At 48.1% G+C, this 13,192-nt stretch overlaps 1 protein-coding gene across 1 annotated transcript in view; it reads right to left on the bottom strand.

Annotated features, from left to right (window-relative positions):
• Window positions 1-13,192, bottom strand: part of micu1 (mitochondrial calcium uptake 1) — a 49,287-nt gene that overhangs the window by 29,468 nt on the left and 6,627 nt on the right. Inside the window, exons 2-4 of the mRNA XM_056291560.1 lie at window positions 11,478-11,642; window positions 7,449-7,647; window positions 3,035-3,197 (exon numbers count right to left, since the gene is read on the bottom strand). Coding sequence (XP_056147535.1) covers window positions 3,035-3,197; window positions 7,449-7,647; window positions 11,478-11,641 — 526 coding nt within the window. The 5' untranslated portion in view covers window position 11,642. The remainder of the gene's footprint in view (window positions 1-3,034; window positions 3,198-7,448; window positions 7,648-11,477; window positions 11,643-13,192) is intronic.

Raw genomic sequence — 13,192 nt, 5'->3', positions numbered from 1 at the left:
ACATAAAAATCACTTTCTAAGTAATCCATCCATTATCCAAACCGCTTATCCTACTCAGGGCCGCGGGGATGCTGGAGCCTGACCTGCATGTCTTTGGACTGCGGGAGGAAACAGGAGCACCCTGAGGAAACCCACGCAGAGATGAGGAGAACGTGCAAACTCTGCACAGAGGATGACCCGGGACGACCCCCAAGGTTGGACTACCCCGGGGCTCGAACTCAAGACCTCTTGCTGTGAGGTGACCACGCTAACCGCTGTGCCACCGTGCTGGCCCCCATCAAACAATCACGACGTGGAAACGCCTCCTACCGTTAAAAACATCAAACCAGATTCATTCGTCCGAGACATTTAGGTCAGATGTCACACTTGGACATGTAAAACTGTCCATACACTAAATATGTATCACTGAGGGTATTTCATTGTTTGATATGAATTTCTTGACTATAGCCTGCTTGGTGCATAGGCCATTATTGAGGCATGCTTTGGGGTGCTAAATCTTCAGCATGCAACAATCTCCTGTCTTGCTCATCTTGGACTCAAAGAATCCCACCATACATATGTTTTCAATGTGGATCACAACAAAATCAATGAAAAATAAAACAAAACGTTCGGCCATTATCAATTTTTGGAAAATGAGTTGCTAGGTTCACACTACACAGTATGCACCTCACAAGCTAGAATAATTCATCAAGAGCTTAAAATGAATTTTAATAAAAGTTAATGTGATCAATTTGTGTGACAGTGGCTTTTCCAAAGGTGGAACAAAAACTTAGCATTCATCTTGAAAACCCCTGCAGTATGCCCCCCCCTCCCGCCGCTGCAGCCGCTGCATCCACCTCTGATTTAAACTCCGATCCGACTGAACCACAAGACACACTAATACAGCCCAAAATGCATGCTCGCAGTGTCACTGCATTCTGGCCACATCAATAGTCCCTTAAACCCAGGTCACCGGTCACTATCGACAGACAGCGAACGGAGACTGTGGCCATTTCAGGACCCGTCAAAATTAAATGAAACAAGAAGTTCAGGCTGCTTTCACTGTTAATTCATCTGGCATTTAGCCCTAGGCCAGAGAAACCTGCAGAGTCCAAAAACAGCAAAGTAAAATCAACCAGCTGGCCATCAGCCAATGAAACATCATACTGAAACACCATTATTAAATATAAAAACACTAATATATAAATATAACTATGATAATTATGACAATATCATTATCCTTCCATCCATTATCCAACCGCTTATCCTGCTCTCAGGGATGCTGGAGCCTATCCCAGCAGTCATTGGGCGGCAGGAGGGGAGACACCCTGGACAGGCCGCCAGGCCATCACAGGGCCCACACACACATTCACACCTAGGGACAATTTAGTATGGATGATTTGCCTGACCTACGTGTCTTTGGACTGCGGGAGGAAACCGGAGCACCCGGAGGAAACCCACGTAGACACGGGGAGAACATGCAAACTCCACACAGAGGACGACCCCGAAGGTTGGACTACCCCGAGGTTGAACCCAGGACCTTCTTGCTGTGAGGCAACCGTGTTAACCACTGCACCTCCGTGCCGTAGTGGTTGCCACAATTATGACTGTATTATTATATATACAAAAAGCCTGATCAGGGTGTTTTCTTCTAAGTAATCTCACCCAGACCGTCTCTGAGCTCAGAAAAAAAAGAAAAGATGAGAGACTGTGAGTCAAATACAGCGCAGCTGAGCTTAATGCTTCCTGCAGCATTCGTAAACCCTCCTTCATCTGCTGGAACCCAGTAAAGCATTACGAGATACCGGTTAGAAAGGGTTAGAGAGAAGGGTAGTATACGAAAAGGGAGAGTTGGGGTGGAGGATCAAAAATAAGGGAGAGGATAGTGCCTGGAGGTACTGAAGAGGGCCAGGCAAGGCCAAATCTTAAAGGCAGAAAATTGAAGGAAGTGCTGAGGTGTGCGGGGCAGGCAGTGTGGACGTGACGGGCCCAACAAAGACCTTGTTAGCAGAGCAAACTGCAGGTTGAGGAGGGACGGTTCCGGCTCCTCCACTGTAGTTGAATACCCAGGATCTAACGGTGCACACAAACTGAACACTTAACCGAGGACCTGTGAATGAGGCACTGTATGGTCCAACTCAACATGCTATGCAAATGAAGCAGAATTCCAGCATGCGGGACATTGGATAACCTGCTCCAGACTGATGAAGACAAGTGTGGTGTTGAAACCATCCTGAGCTAAGTTAAGCTCTCTGCCGTTCCAAACTTCCCACAGTCGAATATCAGATATCTCTCACTCGCTGTGTGTGTGACGCCTGGGATCTGTGCTGGTTTATACCCCTTAATTAATACCCGTGTCGATTACCGACCTTTGTCGCAATGTCACCATTGCACACTCCTCCTCTTAAGCTCTTACCCGCCTGCTCTCTCAAGTCAGCTAAAGAAAAGAAAAGACCAAGGGGAGTTTGGACGGGACAGTCCCTACCCCGCCTTCCTCTCAGACTTAGGAACATGATGTCAGGGATCTGCGGGACTTTGACAGAGTATCTGGTGCAGGGCCTTGATTTCAAACTATTTGCTGAAGGTTCCTGTTCGTGGATAGAGTTGGTGGAGGTGGTAGGGCATGTAGTCACAGTTGGTGAGAGTGATTTGATCTGTTTGACAGTGCCAGCTAGGAACATCTCGCCCTGGATAGTGATGCCCATAAATCACCTGACTATTAGCCATCTGCATGTATGTGCTGTGACATGTAAATAAAGCCCCCCTGTGGCAAATTGGTAATTTATGATACTGGGCTATACAAATAAAGTTGACATGTGACCCCATGCGCACTTAAACACACACAGACGCACACACAAAAATTAGATCAGATGACAAAAAGGTCTCCAGGGAGATTTTTATAACCACCTTGGGCCTGAAGGTCTGAGAAGGTGGATTTCAGGGGGCAAATAAAAATGGGAGGATGGATAGGTAACACAAGGTGTGTATCAGAATGTCAGTGGATGAAAGAGGGCAGACATAGACTGCCCCAGGGGGGTAAGCAGACTACACTCACTCTCTGGCTGCTTCTCATTTGGGGTGATGGAGCGAACAAAGTCCTGCGGCGTCATGTAGACCTCGGCGTCGCCATGCTCGCTGATGACCTTCAGTGTGGCAAAGTAGCGGAAAATCTTATCCGGTGTCGAGTAGGCCCTTATCCTGTTCTCGTATTCCATCACCTGGAAAACAGAGGAAGCACAGTTAATGAGAAGATCCTTGTGTTCATGTGTGTTTGGAAGGGGGTTCACGTGTACACATAGTTCACATGTAACGCTTTAGCTGCATTTCCTCATGTATAAACAATAAACATCCAAATCATGCCAAAAACAAAAGGTAAATAAAGGAAGAGCTATGAGCAGAGTGAGAAGGTGGAGGACTGACCAGAATAGGGAAGCGAGTGGTTGCAGGGAAATAAACCATCAATCCCGATAGATGGCGATATTAAAATCCTGGTCTCTGATTCCATTACGGCATAATCAATCTCAAGGTAAAATAAAACTTATTCAGCGTTTTGGAGGGAACAGTTCCAGACAAGTAAACTTTGAGAGGGGTCACAGGACTTTCCGGGTTCCACAGAGCTGTCATTTTGGGGGGGAGAGCAGGGAGGGGCAGGTTGGCATCCCTACACTTTACCGCCCAATTGAGTTTTGCTTCAGTGACGGGGTAGCAGTGGCACTTCCAAACAGAGAGAAAACTGAAAGGTAACAGCTTGGCATCACCTACGCTTCACACTATGGGGGGGGGGGGGGGGACCACATTTGGTCATCATTGTTAAACGCACATCATTGGCAAACACAATGTGCGCATCAAAATTGCTGTTATCTACTTATCAGCAGAGGGCTAATGCAGACAGAGCAAAGACGGCAATTGAGGTTACCAACACTGAACACGTTACCTCCGGCTTGGTCGGGAGTCCCTACAGACACAATTGGCCGTGTCTGCGGGTGGGAAGCCGGATGTGGGTATGTGTCCTGGTCAATGCACTAGCGCCTCCTCTGGTCGGTCGGGGCGCCTGTTCAGGGGGTAGGGGGAACGCGTGTGTACCTGTTGTACTTTGTTGTTTGCACATCTCGGGGGCTTGTACCTTTTTTCATTTCACTGCACTCGGGACTTGTACTTGTGTGTATGTGACAAATAAAACTCTTGAATCTCGAACTGGGAAAATACCGTGATCCTCCCACGCGCTACGTCCCCCCGGTGAAACTCCTCACTGTCAGGTGAAAAGAAGCGGCTTGCGACTCCACATGTATCAGAGGAGGCATGTGGTAGTCTACAACCCTCCCCTGGTTCAGCAGAGGGGGGTGGAGCAGCGACCGGGACGGCTCAGAAGAGTGGAATAATTGGCTGGATATAATTGGGGAGAAAAAAGGGGGGAAATTCCACACAAAAAAAAAAAAAAGGTGAACAGTTTCGGAGAGACTCTTGCTTATAGTGTGCACAGAGCTCATCAGGGAATTTCTATGTGTAGCTTTTAAAGTCTGTGTAAAAGAATCAGCGGGGGATCCTACACCCTCACGCTGACTGCAGGCTTCTAATGTGGTTCGCCATGACAATGTGGGAACAGAGGCAATGTTAAGCAAAAACTCCTGTTGTGGGGCAATACAAAACGAACAATGCTGGGTGTTTAAATTGATTCGCTTCATTGCTGCATGCTCAAAATGATTCACCCCTTTCATGAGGTGGACAATGCTGGCCAAAATCACTTTATACACGACGCACTTACTGAAACAGATGACTTGGAGTGTCATCTGTGGCACTCAACACGTGCTAGGCCTTTGTGACTTTGAGAGAATTAAGCTATGACTGTGTAGCTTGATGCTGTAGCCCTGCTTCATCAGGACCCTACTGGTCTTTGGGGAAATCACAGCCAGCGTGTCCCCAGAAGATGCAGCCTTTGAATGAGAGGTTATAAGACAGATGATGGGTAATGCCAAGAAATGCCTGACTGATGAGGGAGCCCGGGCAACTTGGTCATCTGTCTGTGGCTCTCATCTCATCATATTTACAGGCTATTGATCTGAGAATCACCCACACTCTTCTTCTTCTTCTTTCAGCTTCCTGGGCTGCCCCCCAAATTCGCTATCAATGTAGCAAATTCGGGGGGCAGCCCAGGAACTGCTGCAGCCGGGACGCGAAACTGGATCTCCTGCACCACGGGAAACAACGTTAACCAGTCGACTCAAGTTCTGGCAAAAAGCAACAGGATTCTTCTGCGGCCGTCTCAGCTACGCTGTGCCACCGAACAACAGAAAATCGTGCCAAGGGACAGTATAGAGCACCAAACAGTGTCGTCATCTAGGGTGCAGCCTCATATTTGAGGCTGCTAGGGTGCAGCCTCACATGTGCCCCTGACCAAGGCAATGGAAGGAAGTGGCTGCAGTTGGTCCCTGGGCACTGCACGGCGGCTGCCCACTGCTCCTGGCTACACAGCTAGGATGGGTTAAATGCAGAGAGTAAATTTCATTTGTATGTATGTACAAAATGGCTAATAAAGAATATTCTATTCTATTCTATTCTAAAGGGTCCGACCCATTAGCCAAGGGCTAGCGAGTCTATTTATCCGTACACGTTACACTACCCCGCTTCTTCGGGAAGCACATCCTCGCGCTTCAGCATATCAGCTCCCTCACCCTCTGGGCGCACACGCTTCCGATGGCCTCACGGTCTCACCTTCCCACTTCTGACACCAATGTAGCGAATTCGGGGGGCAGTCCAGGAACCACCGCAGCCAGGACGCGAACCCAGATCTCCCGCACCACGAGCGACAACGTTAACCAGCCGATTAAAGGGTCTGACCCGTTAGCCACGGGCTAGCGAGTCTATTTATCCGTGCATGTTACACTACCCCCCTCCTTCGGGTATGAACAAAGTATTCTGATTCTGATTCTTGTTCCCTGTTTTTCAGGGGTCACCACAGCGGACTGTACAGTTTTCATCGGTAGCCTGCAAGAGCACAGTACCAATGGCGGCCGTTGTTAACCAGGGCCTCAGCCAATCCTGTATGGCGCCTCGACTGATCCGGTATCATTAAGCGGTCTTGTCAAGCCGCATAAAGATTTGGCAAAATGTTACGCCGGATGCCCTTCCTGACACAACCACTAATCCTATGGATGGGGGCACAGGTGAAGTGCTGGACGCCACGCCAGAATTCATGGACTTGCGCCCATACCTGTTGCTGTAAAAGCTGAAAATCACCCACACTGAAGCTCGTTTTTGTCCTTTTTTCTGTTTTCCAGCGGTCAGCCATTTGATCTTTTTCGCTCGCTTTCTAACTCTATATCTCTTTCCCCAGCTCCCTCGCTCCCCCACTGAAGCACGCACATACATAACAACTAGGAAGACTGACACCAAAGCCACAATCCTTTCGGGGCTGTTTTCCTGCATTTTCAGAGATTTTTGGATAAGAACTGTGCACTGGCAGCAGTGATAAATGTGTTGAGAAGCCGTAAAGCAGCAAATATTAAATTTTATGGCATACTTTGAATGAATATTCCCCTCTGCAGCATAATTCTGCACGCATTGTCATTATACAGAAAACTCCAATCACATTTAAAAAGATTAAATGACAGCCTTGTGTCGATGGAGGGAAAGGTGTAAATGGCATAAAAATAAAGAGGAATTGTATCAGGACTGTTTTTTATGTTGCACCGGCAGGAAGCGATATCATATCTTAGGATCCTGCAGAGACGCCACACCATACACACCATAAAACTCCATCAGCACTTGACAATCTTGAGGACGGTAACAGTTTAAAGCGCAAGTGCGGTAACACACACACACACACACACACACACACACACACACACAGTATTTATGATGCACAGACAATGTTTTATCATGAGCAGGCTCTGTCTCTGACAAGCTAAGGGAGATGAAAAACACAAGAAGCTAAACTCACCAGCACAAAGCTAGCTAATGGTGACTGCGGTGTACAACAAAGACAAACATGCTCCCAGACTTCAACGTTTTCAGCAGACAACTGCTATTGCGGTGAGGGCAATTACGCTATTCGTCAGCTCCGATACTCCACCTTCCTGCCTCCCACATCGGCGCACACAAAGTCAGGTGTCCTGATAAACTGTGTTTGGTACGGACATATGACGCCTTTTGTTACAGCCCTTCCTTCCTATCCTGTACCAGACATACAACGCCATGAATCTGGTTTTGTCAACGCCACATCAAAGGCCCGCTGCTGCTGGTCTTCTGTCATCTGCCGCCTCATTAACACCCCAGTTATCTTACAGAAGTATCTTTACAATGGTACAGTTGTATGTTGATTAGCGTCGTCCATAAGAAAATATTCAGTCAAAAAATTTGCCGGCGCTTGCACACTGGACATTGATTGGGAGTGCCTCTGAAAACACACGACGGGAGGTCGATTAAATGGTGGAGCTGACTGACCGACTGAACACTCACTGTTTATTGATTACCTTGCGGTCACGGAATCCGGAGCGCGGCTTCTTCTTTTTTCCCTCGCTGCCTTCATCCACCCCCTCCTCTTCTCCACCGCTGGCCTCCACCGATTTCTCCGACTCCGACTCGGATGCAGCATCTCTTGCGAACTCGGCCTGGTCCCTCGGCTCCGGCTGACGGGCGTGTTGGACAGAGGGACCCGCGTCTGCATAGGCTCTGAGGTTTCAACAAGCACAACACAGCTCACATTGGGGGGGAAGGGGGGCTGAGGGGAGGCTTCAATGTCATTTGGCACGGAAGATAACTGAAACACGGCAATATATCTTTAAAGCCCTAGCCCCGTTTGGGAGCACTTGTGTATGCAGTTGAGGTAAAGAGCCAAGTAGAGTTGTGTGTGTGAGTGGGTGAGTGAGAGGGAGAGAGACAGAGAGCGAGAGAGACAGAGACGCTTCTGAGAGATTGTGTGCTGCACCGTGTCCCCATGATTGTGCACGTTTTCACTGGCCAACTCCCTCTTGGCCATTTCTGACTAAATTGAAAATTGGAATAATAATAATAATAAATAGCCGGGTCCCGTCTAGGGTTAGGCTGAGTAAGTCAGTTTAATGAGACACTGGGAAAATGAGGCTCAGGGTAAAGGCCTGGAACGGTCTCGTTCCGTCAGCCTCGAATGCCCCGGGGCGCCATTCATCACGCCGCCTCCCTCACCACTGTCATTCTGTTCCCAAAGAACTCTCATGTTGACTACCTGCTTACTGCCACAACTTAACTAAACACACAGCTCCTTAGTAATGCACTGCCATGAAAACTCTCCTCACACCTAAGGGGCGGTGGCTGGGAATGTCAAAGAAATGTGACTTGAAGATCAGCAGCTCCATGGGGTAGTTTCCCTGACAGAAATAAAGCAATAAAGTGCCCTGTAATGGTCTTTAGTCCAGGACCAGGCTGGATATAATGCGTGCCTGTGACACAACAGATATCACATCTTTTGAGAGGAAAAATGGTTGAGTACTTACACGGTTACGTCTTTAAATGGGTAAAAACTGTGGTTGTTCCTCACCTTCAGTGGTTATATTTGCTGCGACAGATGGAAAACTGAGAGGGAGACAGAGCGGCAAAGAAACGGGGGAGAAAGCTCTGGCAGGATTCCATTTTAGGCCAGCGGGGGCATACAAGCTCAAAATTTTCCTTTTCTCTAAGGCCTTTGACTGGTTGTTTTCTCTCACTCTCTTCTTTCTGTGTGTGTGTGTGTGTGTGTGTGTGTGCTGGATGGGAGGCTATTCCCCCCCAGTCTCAGCCCCCCCCCCCCGAACAGGCACCTCGACCGACCAGAGGAGGCGCTACTGCAGCGACCAGGACACATACCCACATCCGACTTCCCACCTGCAGACACGGCCAATAGTGTCTGTAGGGACGCCCGACCAACCTGGAGGTAACACAGGGATTTGACCCAGCGATTCCCGTGCTGGTAGGCAACGGAATAGACCGCCACGCACCTGGACGCCATGTTAAAATGGTTTTGTTTTCTCCCCAATTCTATCTGGCCAATTGCCCCGCTCTTTTTAAATGTATTACTGATTTTTCCTTTTTCTCCCAATTTAGCGGCCAATCAATCCCTATTTTAGTTCAAACACCCACCATCGTACTGCATACGTTCGCCAACTGCATCTCTCCGGCCGGCAGTCTCGAAGGAGACGCCTCGCCACTTCCGTGACAAGGTGAATCCAGGCCGAACCACTGCTTTTTCAGACACAAACAGAGACGCATTCATGTGACGAACACCAGCCGACTCCGCCCCCCTCCCGAAGACAGCGTTGCCAATTATTGCTGCTTCGTCGAGTCCTGCCATAGTCAGATCTGACAAGACCGGGGCGCGAACCCCGGTCCCCAGTGGGCAACTGCATCGACACAAAGCCGATGCTTAGACCGCTACACCACCGCGGACCCTACCCCGCTCTTTTTGAGCCGTCCTGGTCTCTGCTCCACCCCCTCTCTGCCGATCCGGGGGGGTGCCCCGACCGACCAGAGGAGGCACTAGTGCAGCGACCAGGACAAATACCCACATCTGACTTCCCATCCGCAGACACACCCAATTGCGTCTGTAGGGACGCCCGACCTAGCTGGAGGAAACATGGGGATTCGACCCGGGGATCCCATGTTGGTAGGCAATGGAATAGACCGCTACACTACCCGGACACCGTGTTAAAACGTTTTACTATAATTATGTATATACAGTGACAGCTGGTGGTGATATTGGGTGGGTGGGCTAACAGATGCATCATATCCATCAATAGTTCATGGTAAATCAACAGCAGCATCACATCCGAGATGCCAAGTTAAGGCAACGACACTGTATACCTTGTTATAGCAAGTGCTCTGCAACAACACTATAGAGAATACCCACAAGAACGGTCTGATGCCAAAAAACTCTATATCTGTCTCTCTTTATCACTAACACACACACACACGCATGCGCTTCCTGTTGGATAAATGTTTCAAATCCACAATTCCTTGCTGAGTCCAAGCCGTGTCTCCTCCAAAACAAAAGCATGGGGAACAGAAAAGTGAGTTCTTATCTACACTTTCCATTAGCCAGTCCTTTCGCTGAAACCAAGTAACACAAACTTGCTATTTTGTCTTTTGTCCCGTTGAGTTATTTGAACATCGTTTGGACGATGTGCCCCCAGTCTCGTCACTTCCATTTTTCCCTCCAAAGCCATCGAAGAAAATGGATGATAAAGTTAATAACCCACCTTGTTCATGCTAACGCCCACACACTCAACTTCCCCTCCCCGCTCTCGCACAAGCAGCACCTGACTGTACGTACCATTACTCTGTACGTCCGCTGTCATTGGTCAAAAGCGAGCAGCCGGAGGGCTGAATGAATTTAGCCCAAATGGTCAGCACACCAAGGGGGCATGTCACGAAGCCTGCCACTCACTCACTGCTAAGATGAATGGAAGCTGATGCTACTGTGTTTGGGCTGTAAAAAATAAGCCCAGTTAGATAAATCCTGCGTTTTTCTTGTGTCTACTTGGTGCTGTTGCTGCTCTAGGTTCTACCAAAATTTAAAACAATCTGTTCAAAGGTATTTTTAACAACAATTTTCTCATCTTTATTGTAAAAGATAGGGAGGGCTTAGCCCTGTTAGCCCATTTATACCAGCCGTCCTTGTGTATATATGTTGTATACTATTGTACCACAATGTATGCAGACACTATATATGTACATGTACACCTACCACTCTATCGAACACATACGTTAAGGGAGAATCCACGGAAAGGTGTGAGTTAAAGTATTTTAAGGACCGCCCAATGCAAAGCGGAGGTGGTCATAACTGTGCAAAAATATTTTTAGGCTGATGGGTCCAGTATTTTGCGGTTATACATACACATCCATCCATCCGTTATCCAAGCCGCTTATCCGAATTTTCGGATCGCGGGATGCTGGACCCTATCCCAGCAGTCATTGGGCGGCAGGTGGGGAGACACCCTGGACAGGGCCCACACCCACATACACACACCCACACACACACGTTCACATCTAGGGACAATTTAGTATGGCTGATTCACCTGACCTACATGTCTTTGGACTGTGGGAGGAAACCGGAGCACCCGGAGGAAACCCACGCAGACACGGCGAGACCATGCAAACTCCACACAGAAGACGACCCGGGATGACCCTCCCAAGGTTGGACTACCCCGAGGTTCGAACCCAGGACCTTCTTGATGTGAGGCGACCGTGCTAACCACTGCGCCACCCACATGCTGTGTATGTATACATACACACACACACACACACACAGGACCAAACACAATATTCCCTAACAATGTTTAGTATTGACATGTGTTGTCCATCATTAGTAGCCCATGACTGAAGAATGAAGAGGGGAATATATTGCACTGGTGAAAAATATATAGATGATTGTTAAGAAAATATTTGGTGGGTCCCTGGTCAAAAGTAAAAAAAAAAAAAAAGTATCTCCACCGGTAGATCATGGCATGAACAAGTTTGGGAACTCCTGCTTTTTGAGGATTCAGTCTTACCTTGTCCAAAGAAGTCCAGCACTAGCCGACACCCCGGTCACACCAGCTAAAGCTGCTAACATCAGCCTCCTTTGGCCAGGTCCCCGCATCGTTCCACTGTGGTGGCGCCTGGACAACTGCACCAGCCCCACTGAGGCTGCCGACAATGCCCGCAAGCGGAACATCCTGTGGGGGAGAAAGAGAAATGGAAGGGCAGCAGGAAAACTTTACAATTACAAAATATAGGTCTATGTGAATTTTTTTTTATTTTGAGATACTTTATTAATCCCTGTAGGGAAATTACACTCTGCATTTAACCCATCCTAGCTGTGTAGCTAGGAGCAGTGGACAGCTGCCGTGCAGCGCCCGGGGACCAACTCCAGCTCGTCTTGCCATGCCTTGGTCAGGGGCAGAGACAGGAGTATTAACCCTAACATGCATGTCTTTTTGATGGTGGGGGAAACCGGAGCACCCGGAGAAAACTCACCACAGACACGGGGAGAACATGCAAACTCCACACAGAGGACGACCTGGGATGACCCCCAAGGTTGGACAACCCCGGGGTTCGAACCCAGGACCTTCTAGCTGTGAGGCGACAGCGCTGACCACTGCCCCACCGTGCCGCACAAAATTAGAGTAAGCTCCATGATTCTGTCTTTGGCTGAAGGTCCAGGATGTGATGGCAGCAGAAAATCCAATTTTGTGGGCATCTCAGTTAAATTATAAATAATTACATGATGCATATTACATAGCCTAATCCTCTGCCTATGTGCTCATAGATTATTAAATCTGAAAAATCCAAGTTGTTTCAATTTGCACAGGAATGTCCTCTCATCTGAATAATATGCAAGAGTGCCAAGATGGTGCCCAGCTGGAAATGTGCACCGCAGTCATAAGCTTTGGAAATCTTAGGTAAGGATTTGGAGAATTTGCCTAAAAGAACTAATTAGGACTCATCTGAAGAAGTACAGCTTAAACCAATAGTCCACCTCTCTGGGGAACTCTGGTCCCCCTGCACTGCAGGCAAATCTTTTCTCTTTGACAGCCAAAGCAAAAATGTCCTCAGAATCCTTACACTTCAATTAATAAACAAGAGAACAACTAATGCGTGGATAAAACCAATTGCCGACAGCTCAGCTAAGCTCCAAAAAATTTATTTCTGACAAGCCAGTCATTTAATTCATCAGTGTCACGGAAAGATGATTAACAATTTAGCACAGGGCTGCTGGTGTGCATCCGTGACTCTCGTGCGAACACTTTTCAAAGTCAGGCATGGAAGCGTTCACTCCACTGAGACCTAAAACTGCCACATGTCTATATGCCATTAATGATTTGGACACCGATTGCCAAACTGATTCAGCAGAACCAACCCAAAAAAAAAAAGACATGGCATATGCCAATTGGAGTGTTCAGTGGCCCGTGACAACAGGGACCGAGGGGGAAAGCCTCTTGAGTCTGAACCTCGGCAAGCTTGATTGCACAAAATTTCTTCAGAAAAACATATGCAGAGCTTTTCAAAGTCTGGTCCTGAATACATGACAGCAACTGTAGACTGGCCACCTTCTCTATGCAGCAGTTGGGCCCGAAGAGGACTGTCAGAAATCTGAAATTCAACTCCTCTAAAAGATGTTAACTACGTCAAGATTCATCACTTTCATACTCAAAAACTAGGGATGGGGGGGGGGTCCCCAATGCAAAACTGCCATGTTTATACATGAAAGCTTTTTTTTTGGGAT

This window comes from Lampris incognitus, chromosome 13 (genome assembly GCF_029633865.1).
Source record: "Lampris incognitus isolate fLamInc1 chromosome 13, fLamInc1.hap2, whole genome shotgun sequence".
Lineage (NCBI taxonomy): Eukaryota > Metazoa > Chordata > Actinopteri > Lampriformes > Lampridae > Lampris > Lampris incognitus.
Note: the sequence above shows the minus strand (reverse complement) of the source record. Positions and strands in the feature narration are given on the sequence as shown.